Source organism: Gorilla gorilla, chromosome 2, assembly GCF_029281585.2.
Source record: "Gorilla gorilla gorilla isolate KB3781 chromosome 2, NHGRI_mGorGor1-v2.1_pri, whole genome shotgun sequence".
Lineage (NCBI taxonomy): Eukaryota > Metazoa > Chordata > Mammalia > Primates > Hominidae > Gorilla > Gorilla gorilla.
Window position 1 is genome coordinate 160,131,733 of NC_086017.1, and position 19,225 is coordinate 160,150,957.

Here is a 19,225-nt window from a genome sequence, read left to right on the forward strand (position 1 = left end):
TGTACAACAGGCACCAAGACTTTCTGGGTGGGAAGGTTGATTCTGTAACCAAACTGCCACGGTTTAAATCCTACTTTCTCCATTTATATTATATGACTATAGAAAACTTAGCACTTTGGGAGGCTAAGGCTGGCAGATCACTTGAGGCCAGGAGTTCCAGACCAGGCTGGCCAACATGGTGAAACTCTGTCTCTACTAAAAATACAAGAAAAAAGAAAAGAAAAGAAAAGTAATTTAACTTTTCTGAGCTCAGTTTCCTCCTCGTCTGTAAAATGAATATGTAACACCTCACTGAGTTGGTACAAGGATTAAATGAAGCACTTAAATGCCTAATTGATGCAGATGGCTCCAAGAATTTAACATTTACCAAATATTCACTATATTTTTTAGGTTAAGGCTACAAAACCATTGTGAGTACACTAAGGAATGATTATAGAGGCTGATCGAAATTCTGCAAAAAAAGCGTAAATTTTACGTTTCATTCAGGCAGTTCAGACTCACGATTTTAACTAGAGTGATCTGGGGTTTGTTTGCTTGTTTTTTAAGGTTCCCTAACCCTTGGCTTCTTGGGGAGTTTGATGCCGCACTCAGCCCCAAAGTCCCCCTTAACTCCCAGGTTTAGCGGCGACAGGGGGCGCGCGGTTGACAAGGACAGGCGCCCCGGGGAAGTAGAGCAGGGGCGCCGGTGAGCCGCAGCCGCAGCCGCAGCCTAGCCCCAAGAGAGGGAGGAGGAGCCGAGGGAGACGCGGGACCCTGAGCCCCGCGGGCCACCGCCCCTGCTGGCCGCGCAGCTGGGAGGATGCGGACGGCAGCGAGAGCGTGCGCGGCCACGTGACGGCCGCTATAAGAGCGCACGGGGCAGACGCTCGGCTCCCCGCCGTGCCTCCTCGCTGGCCGCGCTCCCTCCCGGTGCCGGCTTCTCTGAGCCACCAACCTGCGGCTGCCCCGGCCGCCTGCGCACCCGGCAGCACCATGACAGGTACCGCCGCGCAGCCCGCCGCCGCCAGCCCCGGGACCCCGGCTTCCTGCCCAGCCGCCGCCTCCCTTCTCCTCCGCCCTCAGCCCCCGAGTGTTCCCGGCAGGACGAAACCGCCGCAAAGTTGCTGGCTGGCCGCAGCCGGGCGTGTTTCTGCCTGCGTCAGCTGCCGCCCCGCCGCCCCCCAGAGCGCAGGGATGGGGCAGCCGGGCAGAGCCCGGGCCCTCGGCCGGAGCCCTCGTTCCTGCTTCCGTCTCCTCGTCCTTCCTCTTGCTCTCACGGCGAAGGGCCGGCGGGCGGAGCAGCTGCGGCGGGGCCGTGTGGGGGTGGGGAGCCGGTTCCCCTGGGGGTTCCAGGCGGGAGTCCGGGGCGCAGCGGCATCGTGGGGAGCTGCCCCGGCCTCTGGCGGCCCGGAACCCCAGGAAGCAGGGGCCCGGAGGCGGGGATACTGCGGCCTCCGCCCGGCTCCTCCGCCGCCCGCCCCGGCCCCGGCCCCGGCCGCCACGCTGAGCCTATTTTTAGGCCTTTGGGGCCGGGTTGCGGGAAGCCGGGAGTCGGACTAGCGTCCCCGGGCGCGAGCCCCGTCTGGTGGGAGGGCGCCGTCTTTGGCTTCACTTGTTGCGAGGCGTCCGGGCCACTCCACGAGTTAGCCCCAGCACTGGGAGGCTCCGAGTTAGCTGGTCCTTCCGTGTCATTGAGGCTAATAGCCAGGGTTATTACAGCAGTTGAACTGCCACGAAGATTGCAGGTGTAACCCAGAGTTCAGCCGTCTTTAGGAAGATTAAACTCCTACCCAGCTGTCATTGGTCTTTCTTGGTCATTTGTAATGTTGGCTAGTCTGGTGTTCTAACCTGTGTTCTATCCCTTATTTAATCTTGGAAGTCATCCATATCCTTGCTTCCAGAAATCCTTGAATCCTGCTCACCTTATTACATTTTTCTCCATGATCTCCTGGAACCTGGACTTCATTTGAGTTAGATGATCATTCATTTTGCCCAGCTTAAGTATTTTTGGTACAGATTGACTGCGATGTTACCCATGTTATAATGGGCTGAAGATAATAGAAGCAAGTACAGGCGGTTGTTGATGGGCCTGTCAAGGGACAGGTGCCACTGTTCAGAGCTTTCCTAGAGTGTGAGTGACTGGGAAGCTGGTGGCCCTTCGGGGGTGGGGAACTGGTCTTCCTACAACTTAGTAGTTGGCCTGCCGCGGGAGAGGGCCTAATAAAATGTGTGAAGATGGCTCTCAGGTCAGCAGCCGAGGGATGCGCTGGCCCACTAGGCAACCCACAACTTCCTCTCATGTCTCGGTGGAATTTCTACTGCTTCCAGCCTCCACCTTGGAAAACGGGCAAGGGAGAATGAGGGAAAGCCAGGTCAGAAAGAGAAGGACTTCATGACAAAATGTCCCAACTCGCTGGTTAAGCAACTGACTCCTACCAGAACTTGATCCGAAGTGTCCTATGCATTTGGATGCCCACCAACTTGCTAATGTTTCTTGGAGATGGAACATGGCCCAGAATTGTCCCAGGGAATGACTGGAGAAATCTTGAAGCCTGTGCTAGGGGTCTTGGGAGGGTGGGGACTGTTCAGTAGGAGGAAAAATCCATGTATTTACCTTCTCTTCTGGCAACTAAGTGATTATTGGAGATTGGGGTGCGTGTCTGTTGGTTTGGGCGGGGGGAGGGGCAGGGTGCAGGATGGACCTGCACCTTCTTCTCCAAAGAAAAGCAGGCAGTTGGTTAGGGCTTCTTGGGTGATCTCCAAATCTATTTATCAGTGATTGATCACTATTTAGATAGAAGCATCAAGGAGGGAAAGCCTCTTTGAGGAGCTGATACTTGAGGAGAGACTCAATGTTATTTTTCAGGGATATTGGGGCAGGGGAGCTTTTGCTCCACGTTGAGGAAACAGTTATGTATAAGATGCCTGGAGTTCGAGGCTGCAGTGAGCTATGATCACACCACTCCACTCCAGCCTGGGTGGCAGAGTGAGACCCTGTCTCAAAAAATACATACGTACATACATTCCTGAGGCATGGCATAAACGTAAGCACCAGAATGAAGAATATGGACTCTGCTTTCAGACTGACTGAATTGAGTTTGACGGTTGGTTTTGTGCTTGTCTGAAAACACTGTCTACAGTACCTTGTAGAAGAAACAGCAAATGTACTACTTGATCTCTTCATTACCATCTGTTAGTTGCCTGGAGTTCAAACTCTTGGTATTAAGCTATTGTTTTGTCTGAGAATTTAGCGTGTCGGATTTAATTTCTATGGCTTAATCAACCTCTTGAAGGTTGCCATATGTGCCTGCTATGATCTTGAACCATTCTTGAAGTGGGTACTTGGGGTTTTCTCCCCAAAGGGGCTACAGCTTGATTCATAGAGAAAGTTGATGTTAGAGGAACTGGTTTTGCTGAATTACTGTTTGAATGGGTTCCTGGGGAAAAGGCTTTCTCCAGATAAGATACTGTAATGAGTTTTTTTTTTTTTCATTGTATTAAGATCAGGCCTTTGTGACACTGACCACAAACGATGCCTACGCCAAAGGTGCCCTGGTCCTGGGATCATCTCTGAAACAGCACAGGACCACCAGGAGGCTGGTCGTGCTCGCCACCCCTCAGGTCTCAGACTCCATGAGGTGAGGACTTCGCTGCCACCCCAGCATCCAAGGGGCTCTGACATCCTTCTCCCTGTTTCTGACATCACTGGACATTGAGGCCATGCTCTTTTCAGGAATTGAGCACGGGGTAGAGAAAAATGAGAGATGCTGAGTGCAGGATTGCTGGATTTGAAACCTCCTCCTAGCTTTTGGGAGATATTCCAACTCAATTCTCTTCTGGAAGGTGGTATGCTGGCCCACACTTTCTGGTTCCAACTAGGAGGGGAAGAAGGAGTCGTCTTCCTTCACTCCATCCCCTCTGGGTGATCTGAAGGAGTGTGTCAGGCATTCCCTGCTTACATACACCTTTACACAGTCACAATTCACGGACATTCCTTTCCCAGGATGCAGCAGGGGCTACATTGTTTCATGTTGCGAACTAGGGAAACTCTCAGGTGACTTAGAAAAGTAGTTATTTTATCCATTGCCAGTTGATATTTGTAAGCTAAATATCTTTATTTACAATATAATACACTAGAATCTTTACCAAAGGGCTTTCCAAACTAGGTTTTACTAGGGGAAACACACTAAAGGGTATAAACTGCTTCGTGATTGGTTAGTTCACTTTGATCTGATGGAATTAAGTTTTGAAGTATTTGGGCCAGGTGTGATGGCTCATGCCTGTAATCTCAGCACTGTGGGAGGCCAAGGCAGTTGGATCACCTGAGGTCAAGAGTTCCAGACCAGCCTGGCCAACATGGCGAAACCCCGTCTCTACTAAAAATACAAAACCTCGTCTCTACTAAAAATACAAAAATTGGCTAGGCGTGGTGGCGCATGCCTGTGATCCCAGCTACTTGGGGTTGGGGGCTGAGGCAGGAGAATCGCTTGAACCCGGGAGGCGGAGGTTGCAGTAAGCCGAGATTGTGCCACTGCACTCCAGCCTGGGCAACAGAGTGAGACTCTGTCTTAAAAAACAACAACAACAGAAAATTGAAGTATCTGAATGAGCCACCTAGTCTCTAGTAGTAACTTAAAAAATATCCGGGCACACTAGTAACTTTGTGATGTGTTTATTTTTCTGGTCTCCTGACCCTCTAAGAAATTGAAAATGCCCTTTTTGTGACTTTTTATTTTTTTCCCAAAAAGTATAAGCACAGGCCAAGGGTCTCTAAAAAGTAGGTGTTCTGTATACATACGTATATCTTTCACACTAACCCTTTGTTCCTAAATGGTAATTTAGGAAGATGCCAAAAAGGCTGTCTCCTAATGTGTGTGCCCTAATTTGTAGTCTATTAGGATATGTCTAAGAAACCAGATCTAGTCTTGCATTTCCTGTAACCACCATCAGTTTACTTTGGTCAGTGATTCTCCTAACCATTTCTCTTCAAAAACATCAAGTTTACTGTGTGAACTGTAACATATTTTTGTACAGCTTTGGAGACAGAATACAATACCAGTTTTGTTCTGCATCTCTGATGTTGTTATAAACTTTCAGTATGATATGTTTTTACCCGTGCTCAGTTTAGTGTCTTACCCAAGTCTACCCTACCGATCCACCATAAAGAGCTTTCTAAAATAAAGCCTTAGTTAATCTGGGGCATAGAGAAGTGTTGTACCTCACAAACCAAAGTGAATCTCATTATACTTAAACAGAGTGCTCAGCATGTAATAAATGCTGGTTATATTGGATTCTACAAAATGGCAACCTGATAAACGGAGCCCTTACACATTTTTGCAAGCTATTTCCACAACCTGCCTGCTATTCAGTGATACAATAAAATACAAAAACCCAGAAAATTTCTTCTATAATAATGTTTTAAGACGAGCATTTCATCCTCACCATAAGCAGTTCTTACTACTTTAGGGAAGTTAACTGGACATGCAAATAAACACAATTTGTCCTGGAGTAATATTAGAACAGATTTAAGGGTACATATTCTACCAAAGCAATACATTGTTCTAGTAATTGATGGAGAAGGTAATAAAGCATCAGTCTTACAGTAGATGGGTCACTTGTTCTGAAAAGATGCTAAGTGTGGTATTCTGGATTTTATTTTGACAGAAAAGTTTTAGAGACAGTCTTTGATGAAGTCATCATGGTAGATGTCTTGGACAGTGGCGATTCTGCTCATCTAACCTTAATGAAGAGGCCAGAGTTGGGTGTCACGCTGACAAAGCTCCACTGCTGGTCGCTTACACAGTATTCAAAATGTGTATTCATGGATGCAGATACTCTGGTGAGTGTGGCTTTGAGGGTAGAAAAGAAAGATACATATATATATATATATATGGTAATGGAGACCTGTTAGGCATTTGAGGAATGCTGTCAAGACTTGACAGTAAAGTTCAGATAGAACCACTATCATGAAATATGTCAGGGGATGAAGGAGAGGAGGCCCAGGCTGCCTTACAGCTGTCACCATCTTTTGTGTTGGATGACATAGGAAGAACTCAAGAAGGGTATTCTGCAGCAAAAACATTTCTGTAATGCTCTTTCTCCCCTTTGATCAGGTCCTAGCAAATATTGATGATCTTTTTGAGAGAGAAGAATTGTCAGCAGCACCAGACCCAGGGTGGCCTGACTGCTTCAATTCCGGAGTCTTTGTTTATCAGCCTTCAGTTGAAACATATAATCAGCTGTTGCATCTTGCTTCTGAGCAAGGTAGTTTTGATGGTATGTATCTGCTATCTTCATGTCTGATAAGCTGTTAATAATTAGTAATTTCTAGGGGCTGCTCTTCTCAGGAATATAATTGCTGTGGTTTATTCTGCCTGGAAGATATAAGAGATGGAGCAAGCATTTTAAGTTGTGCTCTTTTGGGAAATATTGTGTGTGTGTGTGTGTGTGTGTGTGTGTGTGTGTGTGTGTGTGTGTGTAAATGCATCTTTTTCTATAGATGCGAAAGATTAACCTAAACTATGATAGGCAATTTTATAGGATTGTCTTTAAGTTGTCTTCCTGTATCTAGAGTATGATAAATGTACTGTGATTATTCAAAAATTCAAAACACTGAAAAACTTTAACATCTGTCTTTAAACCTAAGCAAACGGAAGCTCAAGAGAGTTTGACAGCCATTCCAGGAGGAGCAAGCATTGTCACTATGGAAACTTGAGGAATAAGCCTGATAATTTGGGTCTCATTCTCTCAGGCGGCATAAAAAAGAAGATAGAAAGTTTGTGTGAATAATCTTTGCTTCCAAACTCTCATTCTCTATAAAGCTGTGTGTCAGAGTAGTATCTGCAGGGCCAAAAAGTAGAACATTGGCAAAGTCAGCATCCATTTTCTATAACATATAAATGTATTTATAGTTATATTTATATAATGGTTCTGTCTGTGATATAGGGCCTCACATCTTTTGGAGAAGTTGATCAAATGAATTAGTAAGTGTGCTTTCGTTTCAGGCCAATTTCTGAAATAACAAGCCATGTTTTTAAAAACAAAAACACACAGGACAAAACCAATAGTTAATATGCAGAAGGAGTTCTTTGAAAAATTATTTTTGATGGTTCTTTTGAATAAAGACCCAGAATAGAGAAGAAGGAGGACATTCTCTTAGAAGCCCTCCCAGCAGTGCCTCACTGTCAGATATGTGACATTGTAGCAGGGCACAGTGCTGTGTGCTATTCACATGGGGTTGGGCCAGAGGCCCAAGCTCTGCTGGAGACACAGCGGGGGCTTCTTTTCTCCTCTCCCCTTTCCAAGAGTAGATCTGAGATTTGCAGTAAGTAGATCTTTTGGAAATAGCAGAAACAGCCTTTCTCATTTGACAAAAGATTCAGTCCTGGGTGCAGATATGAGAATTCATTTTTATTAATTGGTTAGAAAGTTAAAAATCAAAATATTAAACTTTAAAAATGAAAACATTAGACCTATAAGTTTGTTAGATTGCTGAGGTGAAGATACTGGAAGTTAAAACGTTTCAAATTATACATAAAGCTGAGATTGGGTTTTCATTGTTGCTATTCACAGAAATTGAATTAGTTATTTGGCTGAGGATTTGGGAATTGTGGCTATATATGAAATGTAATTGAAAATAGTAGGGAAGTTTAAGTCTCAGTTTTATTTCACTATTTAGCTTGTTTATGCTGTAAGCTAATAGTTCTCAAACAAGGGTGATTATGTCCCCCAAAAGACATTTGGCAATGTCTGGAGACATTTTTGGTTGTTACAACTGAAGGGGGAGGGTGCAAAGGGCGTCTGATGAGTGGAGGTCCAGGATGCTAAACATCCTACAATGCACAAGACGATTTCTTCCAACAAAGAATTACCTAGCCCAGCATGTCAGTAGTGCTGAGGTTGCGAAACTCTGCTCTCTCCATGCTCTAAAACAGAGCGGGAGTATCTGAACCATAATGTATGGCAGCATCTAACAAGAAGTGAAGTCTTGTTTTAAGCAACCTTAAAATAAGAAAATAATAATGTGTTAAATGTTCACCGTGGTCAAGGCCGAATGAAACTTCTTCGCTTTACTGACATGTTTTTAGCTCCTGCTATTTTCCTTTCATAGAAGGAATGAAAGCTGTATTAGTCTTTAAGTTCAAAAGATGTATTCCTTATTTCTACTGCTTATACTGAAACAGTTACCTTTGCATAAAAGGAAGAGGAGAGTGTTTTTAGCAGAAGTCCACTGTTTGTCTTAACCTTCCCGTCAGAGTGTAGCTTTCTTCACCTCCTCTCCTAATTTGAAGGAAGTAAGTGTAATCCTGCCAGAAATTCGGTGTAACTCTTTTCAGCTTTAGTAAGTGAATCACATTCTAAAGTATATCTTGTGGCCTGCCAACTGCCTGAAATCCACATGATTTTAATAATGTAAAGAGAATGCAATTTCTAACCTAGAAAACTATTAGATGTTATTGAGAGGTAAGACTTTGGATACCAAACAGTAGTGTGCCGTGGTAAATTATCTAGGTTATAATTTGAGAATATGAAACTAATTAACCTATTCTTTGTTAAGAAGCTTGGATGCGTGCAGAGTGCTCGACTAGGAAGCACTTTCTGCTTTTTCAGCCAGAATCTGAAACCACCGTGAGATTCTGTCTGTGCCTCTAGCACATTCCATTATTCAGCAGCAGGTTTCCAGGTGCTGGCCGTCCTCTGAGGTATTCCATTTACTGGCTCATTGGTGGTGAAAGACTGAATCTTCTCTGTTAATAGAAATTGAAAGAGGTAAAAAGTCATCTATGCAGCTGAGAACTTATGGTTCTCAATATGTTGTTTAAATTGAGCAGAAGAATAAATTAGCAGTTCTCGAATCAAAGGTTGTGTTCACTTGAAATATGTGTTAAGCTTTACTTAGCAAAGAAAGCTCACTCTATACCTTGGGAGGCTGCTTCTCTCTGGAGGGGTTTACTATCCACTTGAATCAATGTGTGAACTGTGTGACATAAAGATGTGTTGGACTTATGCTTGATAGCAATAAAATATTTCTTTATGGACAATGACTTTGTCTAATGGCAGTAACCTTTGCCTCTGGTTTTCAATATGTTATTATATAAAAATTATAAATATAGTAAAAGTAAATAGTCTTAAATATAAAAATTAAGAATTATATAAAAATAATTTTGGTTAGGTGTTGTGCTGTAGGCACTGATGAACATTTTCAGGTGTTCCTTTCACAGTTACCCACATTTTCTCACAACCATAGTTTCTCCCTCCACCACCCCCATAGTCAGTTTTAAGTCCCGGAATTTTCAGCTCAGACCAGTTTTACAGATGACTGTATCTTAGTGTGAATATCTCGCAGGTCATGTTTTTAACCTCTTTCCTGTGTTCATCAGAAACTGGTGGGGCCTGGTGTCCACTGACAAGCCACACAGGCTGTTGATGGCTGAGCATTTGCAGCTGCTTTTGCAACCCTTCTCATGCAAAAGAATGTGGCTGTCATTCTTCTAATCACCAGCCCTCTATTCACAGCCTCTCCACCTCTCTATTCTGTGACTCTGGCCAAGAGAATAATCCTAATATGGCAAACCATACGAGGTACCTGGACTTCTCTTTCTTCCTAAAATTCTATAATGTTAGATTTTAGAACTGGCGACTACATAACCTAATTCATGGCTGGTGTCTACTTTTCCATAATGAAGAGTCAAACTTCTATACTGTTGTATTTTCAAACTGTCTTGGCACTTACTTCATCACTGTAATTACATATTTCCCGAAAAGTTGAACAATAGCTGTTGTGAAATAGTTCTACACTAGTATTGTATAGGATGTGACAAGATAAGGTTAACTTCTGGGCATGTTAGCACTAAGAGGGGAAGAGAGAGGTCATTATATTGTAGGTTCTAATCAGCAGTTTTGCTTCTGCCACATCGGTGAAATGAGGCTGATGAACTTAACTCTGAAGAAGTCAACCTGAATGCAAGTTGAGGTTTATTTTCTTTTCCCCTGTGACTAATATATCTTAAGAGTGCTTGTATAGTTGAAGAGTTAAGTGCTTAAAAATTGTTGTCTATTTTGTCTGTATGTGTTAGTTTCAAAAACCTAAGTCAGAGGAATTCATATTTTGTAATTTGGAATATCCTTAAAAAACATCTTATACTCATTTTGATTACTGCAATGTAAATATCCTAAGCTTTTGATTGGTGTACTGGAATTTTGGTCTGTAGTTGAATTTCTAGAAAGAAGAAAACATAGGAGAGAATAAATTAGTAGCAGAATATTAGGTATGATTTATTTAAGTAGAGTCCAGGATCCGGTTTGAGGTCGTTATATTTGTGTGTTCCAAATTCTGAGTGGTCATTGAGTCCCATAAGCAGAGTACAGTAATGTTTTAAAATAATGTTTAACAGAAATGATTTGGTGCTACATTCTATTAAAGTGTAAAATTGACCCCAGAGCTAGGTTTTAAAATCTTTGTAGTTGATTAGGCTTCATGTTGGACCTGCCCAAAAAAAGAATGAAGGACTGAGATATTTCAAGATAGTACTTGTCCAAACCAAATGAGCTGAGAGATTTTGGTGTGCTTCACTTGGTTCCCTGACTCGATAGGTCAGCCCGGACAGTTATCTTCCCATGGTGACTTCCCCCAGCCACCCAAGCACTAGGCTGCCTGTTCTAGTAATTTATCAGTTGTTTTGGAAATGACTGTGTTCTCTTGCATTTATGTCATTTTATTGATAGTTTGGATAATAAGTATCTTGAGGAAAAGCAAAAGCCATATCATGTAATGGCAAAATTAATGAGCACACGTAAGTTTTTTTAAGAGCTATTGTTATCTCACTGTATCCGTGAATATACTTTTTTAACTTAGCCACCTGTCTCCAGCTTTGTAACTGTCAGAGATCATGAACCCTGTGAGAAATAGAGGAGGAGGAAGGGACTAATGTGTTGTATGTGTGCAGGCTCGTATGCTGGTCATTTTACCTACTTTTTCACTTATTTCTCAACAGTCCTGTGAGGTAGGCATTCATACATCCATTCATATAACAAATATTCATTGAGAGCCTGCTATCTAGCTAGCACTGGGGACCTGCCATTGGTACAGTTCAGGGCAGCAGCTTGCCTGATGTCTCTGAGCTGAGGCAAAGTCAGGTCTGAACCAGGGTCCTTCTCAACTCTGGTTGGGTTATGTGTTGTGGTGGGGTGGGTGGTGGTGGTGGGTGGTTTTTCCATTCCCAATTCTCTCATATGGCAGCATTCTTGAGTATGTGTCCTGAGAATAATACGGGATGGAGGAAGATCCCTATTACCTTGGCTTTATGACAGATGAATTAAGTAATTTCTCTGAGTAGACAGAGCAGCTGGTATATTCCTCATTTTACAAATGAAGGAATGGAGGCTCAAGTCTTCTATCTCTATTGCTACTATTCCTCCCCTCTGATCCAAAATACCTAAAAATACTTTGTCGTTTAAAATCAGCAGCACAGTTCATCATCTTGCAGTGTTTTATGGAGTCTAGATGTATTCTTGGAAGGGTTTCTCTCACCTATATTTCTGTAGTAGATCCATTCATTATTTCAAACATCATTTTAATTTCTAATCTGGGCAAAATCCTAAATTGAAGGGGCAAAAATAGACTGGTAAATAATACAGATTTTATTCCTGCCTCTATAAAGTTTATATTCTGAGACCTTACAGACATTTAACAACTAATGCACAGTTATGTAATCATGATTCTAGTAAGTTCAGAGTACTAAGAGTCCAGACTAGGAGGACCTGCCTTAGACTGAGAAACTGACATTTAAGCCGAGAATAAATGTTTCCTTGCAAGTATGTAATAATTAATAGCTTGATACTTAATAATCTTTTAACAAAGTAGTGAAAAACAAAAGCTATAACATGAAGTAGTAAAATAAATCAGTTATTCTTGGCTTAAATGGGTTGAGGCCAGTGAGATGCCGTGATGCTGGGGCCCAAGCTCCAAGTGCCTGGATTTCCATAAGCCACCTCGGGTTAATCTAATGATCCTCAGTAAATCTCATAAAAATATCCCCAAGAGCTGGGCTTTCATAAGCTGTAATTTATTAATCCTTAGCATGCTCACTATAGGCAGTAATGATTACATCCGCCAAGCATTTTGTAGGAAGTTAGTTTTAAAAAGAAGTGTCCAGGCGCAGTGGCTCATGCCTGTAATTCCAACACTTTGGGAGGCCAAGGCAGGTGGATCACTTGAGGTCAGGAGTTCCAGACCAGCCTGGCCAAAATGGTTAAACCCTGTCTCTACTAAAAATGCAAAAATTAGCCGGGTGTGGTGGCATATGCCTGTAGTCCCAGCTTCTTGGGAGGCTGAGGTGGGAGAATCACTTGAACCCTGGAAGCAGAGGCAATGAGCTGAGGTCGCGCCTCTGCACTCCAGCCGGGTGACAGAGCAAGACTCTGTCTCTGTAAATAAATAATAGATAGATAGATAGAAGTGAGTCACATGTTCATGTCAGTCCTTGTCTCTAGCTCAATTACAGTATAAAACATATTTTACTATAATTTTTTTTTTTTTTTGAGATGGAGTTTCACTGTTGTTGCCCAGGCTGGAGTGCAATGGTGCAATCTCGGCTCACTGCAACCTCTGCCTCCTGGGTTCAAGTGATTCTCCTGCCTCAGCCTCCCGAGTAGCTGGGATTACAGGTGCCTGCCACCATGCCCAGCTAATTTTTGTGGTTTTAGTAGAAATGCGGTTTCACCATGTTGGCCAGGCTGGTCTTGAACTCCTGAGCTCAGGTGATCCACCCACCTCGGCCTCCCAAAGTGCTGGGATTACAGGCGTGAGTCACCGTGCCTGGACTTTTACTTTATTTACTTTGTCCATCTGTCCCCTTTTGGATTTTGAAGTATCTGAGAGTTGGAACCTATCTGAATCTTCCTATTATGTGAATACCAAATTTATAAAATGTTAGACATTTTTATAGAAATGACATTTTTAAGAGTTGTTATTATCCTTTGTTATAATAAAGAAGTCGTTCTTCAAAAGACTCTAGTACTTCTCAAATTTAATATGCAGACAAATTCCCTAGGGATTAAGATGTGGATTTTGATTCTGTAGGTCTGAGGTGGGGCTCAACAGTTTGCATTTCTGTCAAGCTCCCAGGTGATGCCCATGCTGCTGGAACCCGGGCCACAGTTTGAGGAGCACTATTATAGAGGGAACATTCCTTTGGCTGAGATGCTGGGGCTCATGTCTAAACCAGAATTAACTCACTGCCCTGTTATCCACAGTAGACAAGCCAGCTGCCAGCAAACTGTGGAAGGGCACGCAAAGTACACAAGCATTGAACAAATGCACTTAACTCTTGTTTCTGTCTTAGGAAACAAATAGGCCCAGTTTCTGATAAATGCGTCCATGGTTACCAGGTATGTGACCCTGCTCAAAAGACCTAGAAAGTACCAAGTCTGTAGTTGCAAGGTGATTACACAGCATTTGGGCAGCCGGGTGGAAGGATGATTCAGAATGAGATACTTGCTTTTGTTCGCAAAACAGATGCGATGTGCCCCTTGTTCCATTTCCTTTCTCCCTCTCACCTGTGTTACCACACCCTGGCGTACCGGATCACAGCTGCTAGTGATGCCTGCTAATCATGTTTGTTGGCTCTGAGATGAGTGAGATTAAAATTATCTTAACCTGTCAGATTAGATAAAGCTGCCTCTAGAAGTCTGACTAAAATGTATCGGACAAAAGTTGTAGGGTTTTTGTTATGGAAATTCAGCAGTCTTTAGGGCATCCTCGTATGTTTTCTAATACAGATGTGCCTAGATTTGCATTCTGCTTTGAACTGTCCTATCATTTAAAGATTTTTCTAAAGAGAGGATATTGGTAACACCATACATAGATTTTTCTGATGACGTTAAAACATTTGCCTGACCTTAAAATGTTGAACTGTGCATTTGGGAAAAGGTGGTTAAGATTTCTAGACCGCTGAATTTAAAAATTCAGCTATGGACTTCTACATGGCATTTAATTTATTTTTAATTCACTATTTTGGACTAAATGATAAACCTTTGTAGTCACATAATGAGGTCAGTGGCCCTTGGAAGTTTTATGACCTGTGTTGTCCCCTCTGGAGCCAAGGTTCTTGTTGAGTGTTTCAGGATTTGTCAATTTAACAGGCACCGTTGATTCACCGGTTCTGCTTCAGTGCCTTTGCTCTTCCTTGTTTGTTTTCTGTACAACCAGTGCTTCCCAGCCTCCCTGTGGCACACAGCTGATGGGCTGATGATGTTTGTAGGGTACCTGAGGGTAAACAGAAACGGCCTTTTGTGGCCAAAGGCAGCCAGCCAGGGACTTTGAGGGATCAGCAGCTCTGACTCCTGTTTCCCAGGCTCACGCAGGTCGGATTTGGAAGTTCTACTTTACAACTACGATTTAGGCCTCTGTGGAATTAGATTTCTTTACTGCATTATGGGTAGCTGTTAGTCATTTTAAGTGGAATTGCTTCAGTTAAAGAAGGTGTTACAATGTCCAGGTTCTCAAATTGGATAAATGTGTAGAGTTTTATTATTAATATCCTTTATAACCTACACATATATTTTTCTTTTGGTAGTATACTTCATAATAAAAATTAAAAGTAAAGAGTATTTAGAAAGAAAAGATCTAAGCACAGTTCTCATTCTTGCCCCCAGTTGTATTACTAATATTTTAGCATTACAAGAATAATATAATAGGAAAAAGAGGGGGGAAGGAACATCTATTACACCAGTCCCCTAATGCAATTACTATTATATTATTTACTTTCTTGTAATATAAATGTTAATTAATGTTTATGTTCTTAGTTATAATCACAATGTATGTAGCTGTATATCTTTATATTACACAGTGTACTGATGTTGTCTTTATAGACATTAGTTTTAATTGCTGAATCATATTCCATGAGTAGTTAGTATTAATATACTAACCATTCCTGTATGGTAGAATATAAGTTGTTTAAATTTTTCTGCTGTTACAGAATATCTTCAAGATTCTTGCATTCATTCCATAAATAATTTGCCTATGTGTAAGGCATTCTGCTACATGTTAGCATTATAATGGTAAGCAAAAGGCCATAATCTCTGTTCTTGTGGAATTTAGCATCTAATTCCTGATTGTATTTTGCACATTAATTGTAAGAGTTTTTTAAAAACCTGTTCATTTTGAGAGAACTGTAGATTTCCATGCAGTTTTAAGAAATAATACAGACAGATCCCACATATGCTTCATCTGTTTTCCCCTAATGGTAGTACCTTATATAACTAAAATGTATCGCCCCAACCAGGAGATTGACATTGGACCAATCCACCAACCTTACTCAGATTTCACCAGTTTTATATGTGTTCCCTTTTCTGTGTGTATGTGTATATGTATATGCACTTTTGGTTTTTATGCAACTTTATCACATGGGTAGATTGGTGTGACTACCACCATAGTCAAGATGCAGAGTAGTTCCATCACAAGGACCCTTCATCATATTCTTTTTTTTTTTTTTTTTTTTGAGACCGAGTCTCACTCTGTCACCCTGCCTTGAGTGCGGTGGCATGATCTCAGCTCACTGCAACCTCTGCCTCCCGGGTTCCAGCTGTTCTTCTGCCTCAGCCTCCCAAGTAGCTGGAACTATAGGCGCGTGCCACCATGCCCAGCTAATTTTTGTATTTTTAGTAGAGACGGGGTTTCACCATATTGGTCAGGCTGGTCTTGAACTCCTGACCTTGTGATCCACCCGCTTCGGCCTCCCAAAGTGCTGGGATTACAGGCGTGAGCCACTGCGCCTGGCCCATCATGTTCTTTTACAGCCACAACTGCATCTGTCATTCTTTCCCTCTCCCCTGGCAACCATTAATTTGCTTCCTATCTTTATACTTTTATTATTTGATGTTATATAAATGAAATTACATAGTATGTAACTTTGTGAGATTGGAGTTTTTCACTCAGTGTAATTAATTTAAGATTCATCCAGGTTATTGTATCTCTAGTTTGTTCCGTCTTATAGCTGAGAAATATCCCACGTGGATGTACCATATCCATATACCTGCTGAGTGACATTTGAGCTGTTTTCAGTTTGTACTATTATGAACAAAGCTGCTATGAACATTTCCTTAGCCTTTTTTTCTGTTCCCATGGAACCGATTGGCAGTATTTTGATGATTATGTGTAAAAGGAAATTAGTTAAGACTTCAGGCCTCTGTACCTCAGCCATTAGTGTCTAGTCCCACATTTGGGTATCTTTGTAGAATCCAAAATAAGCCTTTAATGAATGGCATGATGTTTTGGCTTTGATAGTTTGTGCCTCAGAATACATTAATTTGCCTATATAGCTAAAATTGTCTTTGGTTCTCATATCTGTCCTTTGTCTTAGCCTATTCAGGCTGCTATAATGAAATATCATAGATTAAATGGCTTATAAACAACAGAAATATATTTCTCACAGTTCTAGAGGCTGGGAATTCCAAGATTAAGATGCCAGCAGATTCAGTGGCTGGAGAGGGCCCACTTCCTGGGTCATAGACAGCTTTTTTATTTTTGTTTTTTTGTTATAACTGCTGCATGTGGCAGAAGAGGTGAGGGACCTCACTTGGGCCTCTTTTATAAGAGCACAAATCCTATGCATGAGGGCAGAGCCCTCATGACCTAATCACCTTCCAAAGACCCCACTCCAGATACCATCAACTTTGGGGTTAGGATTTCAATGTAGGAATTTTGGGGTATCTAAACATTGAGTCCATTGCATTTTTATAACAGTGAAGCATATTCTGTTGCCATCTTTATTGTCCTTTAGAACTTATAAGAGTGAAACTGATTTTCTGTTGTTCGTCCCTTGAGGAACAGAGAGACCTGTCAGGGGTGCTGCTTAAGGAGGGGTTTCCTCAAGACAATAAGTGAACGCCTTTGATTCTTAGAGTTGATTGAAGGTATTTGGAAAGGATAGAATACGCAGAGGGTGGATAAGGTACACTTGGACTTTAAACCTAAAGTCCTGATCTTACTACTTAACTCCAAAAATTAAATATATCTCTAGATTTTTAAAGTCTCCTTGAAAACTAAGGAAAATTGAATAGTAACGACAGCCAGCTGGACTTGTTGTGTGTTGAGAAACGACCTGGATTTTTTGGCAAAGGAGACTGAGGAGAGGAGTGACTATGCAGTATTCCTGCCTGATGCTTAGAGCAGGTGTCTCCCTGCCTTCCATCCCCATACACACTCGCACATATGCACTCATGCACATGCACACATATCGAACTCCTGTTCTGCTGCTTGGGAGACTCTGGTTCTGAGTGTGTTTTCTGAAATCTCATGAGTCTAAAATAGAAAGCACATGAAATATATGGAAGAATGTGTCTTGTATTGTTTTTATTTCTTTTGAATGAATGGCCATGATCCCCGCTTTCTGAGGAAGATATGAAGTCCAGGAGCCCCAAGGGCTGAGCAGACACTTTGCTGTATCATTGTAGCTGACGCTGGCCACAGTGGTGACTGAGCAGGATCTGCCCAGAGACTTTTGGTCAGTGGTGGGAGAGTGCACCATAGGGGTAATGTGGCCTTCTGGGCCCTCTGTTGATAAGCCAACAGTTGTGGGCCCTGGAAAACAATTCCATTGTTCCAGTTTGCTCTCTTTTACTTTTTGATTCTTTTTGTCCTATTATACTCAGGGGAAAGTCTGAAATCTTTAACTGGAAATAAAGTGTAAAACCTGATCCCTATGTGGTCTGGTCCCTGCCGCCTTCTCTGAGACTCACCTGGTGCCATGCAACTCATTCCCGCCGAGTCCACTTACTCAGGCCACCTTCCAGGCCTTCTATCCATAGCCTCATGCTCCTGCCCGCCACAGGTCTATGGTGTGCACTATTTTTGTTCTGCCTGGGACATGGTCCCCTGTCTTTCCCCCATCGGCATTTTTCAGGTATGCATGTGCACCCCTCAGATATTGGTTTAAACACAACTTCATTGTGGAAGCCTTCCTTCGCCCATCAGATGTAGCTCAAGCCACTTCCACGTGTGCCTGTAGTGCCACATACATTCCTTCACTGCATTCATCTCCATCTGTGTGATGTTTGTTGATTTGATTTGCTGCTGTTGGTGTCTCCCACCTGACCCTTGTGAAGACAGTGACCATATCTCTTTGTGCACTGTTGACTCTGCAATGCCTAGTACGGTATCTGGTACATAGTAGCTGCTCAATAGATATTTGTCGAATTAATGAGTTAAATCAGGGAAATGGCCACTCCTTAAAATGTTTTTAATTGGTGTGTCAAGGAACTTAACTCAAAAATGAGGGCCAGGCGTGATGGCTCACGTTGGTAGTCCTTGCACTTTGGGAGGCCAAGGTAGGTGTATCACTTGAGATCAGGGGTTCGAGCCCAGCCTGGCCAACACGGTGAAACCCCATCTCTACTAAAAATAACAAAAAATTGCCTGGCGTGGTGGCATGCACCTGTAGTCCTAGCTACTCGGGAGGCTTAGACAGGAGAATTGCTTGAACCCGGGAGGCAGAGGTTGCAGTGAGCTGAGATCGTGCCACTGCACTCCAGCTTGGGTGACAGAGCGAGACTCTGTCTCAAAAAAAAAAAAAATTGAATTAGTGTCTATTTTTAAAGGTCCAGTTATGTGCTCCTATAAAATTATTAAACTGTCTAGAGATCTGTTAACTAATTTATATATTTTTTTCTTTTAGGTGGGGACCAAGGCATACTGAACACATTTTTTAGCAGCTGGGCAACAACAGATATCACAAAACACCTGCCGTTTATTTATAACCTAAGCAGCATCTCTATATACTCCTACCTCCCGGCATTTAAAGTGTAAGTGCAGATGGTTTAACTATTGTTGGAGACGTTGAGGGCAGAGAATTGGGGTGTACAATTTTGGGGCTGCTTCATTATCATTCCGAGAGAAATAACAGATAGACACTTTGAGGAAAGTTTCTCTTGTAAGAACCGTGGCTGCAATGGGGAGAGGCCTTGATGTTATCGGTTGCCTCATGCTTGACCCTAGGGTCCTTAGTTGCCTTTGGGACAAGGTTCCCGTCAGTTTCTGGGGTTCATGGCCCTCTGGTAAGTTATTAATATGTCATGGTCAAAAACACAGACTCTTAAGCTCTGCAGACTTACAACTTGGAGGAGCTGAGTTTGTGCCCTAACTCAATGTCTTCCCCATACTGGCTGCTGAGCTTTGGTTTCCTTCACCTGCAAAAAGGTGTTAAAAGCTCCCTCATAGTTGTTGTGGGGATTAAGCCAGATGCAGGCA

General features: G+C 42.6%; 1 protein-coding gene across 3 annotated transcripts in view; it reads left to right on the forward strand.

Annotated features, from left to right (window-relative positions):
* Positions 1 to 624: 624 nt before the first annotated feature.
* Positions 625 to 19,225, forward strand: part of GYG1 (glycogenin 1) — a 36,226-nt gene continuing 17,625 nt past the window's right edge. The window contains exons 1-5 of one of the 3 annotated variants that reach the window (XM_004037820.4): positions 625 to 979; positions 3,482 to 3,617; positions 5,644 to 5,818; positions 6,093 to 6,255; positions 18,654 to 18,780. In XM_004037820.4, the coding sequence (XP_004037868.2) occupies positions 973 to 979; positions 3,482 to 3,617; positions 5,644 to 5,818; positions 6,093 to 6,255; positions 18,654 to 18,780 (608 nt within the window). In that variant the 5' untranslated portion in view covers positions 625 to 972. The remainder of the gene's footprint in view (positions 980 to 3,481; positions 3,618 to 5,643; positions 5,819 to 6,092; positions 6,256 to 18,653; positions 18,781 to 19,225) is intronic. The other 2 variants (XM_004037821.4, XM_063704290.1) reach the window with 2 other exon arrangements.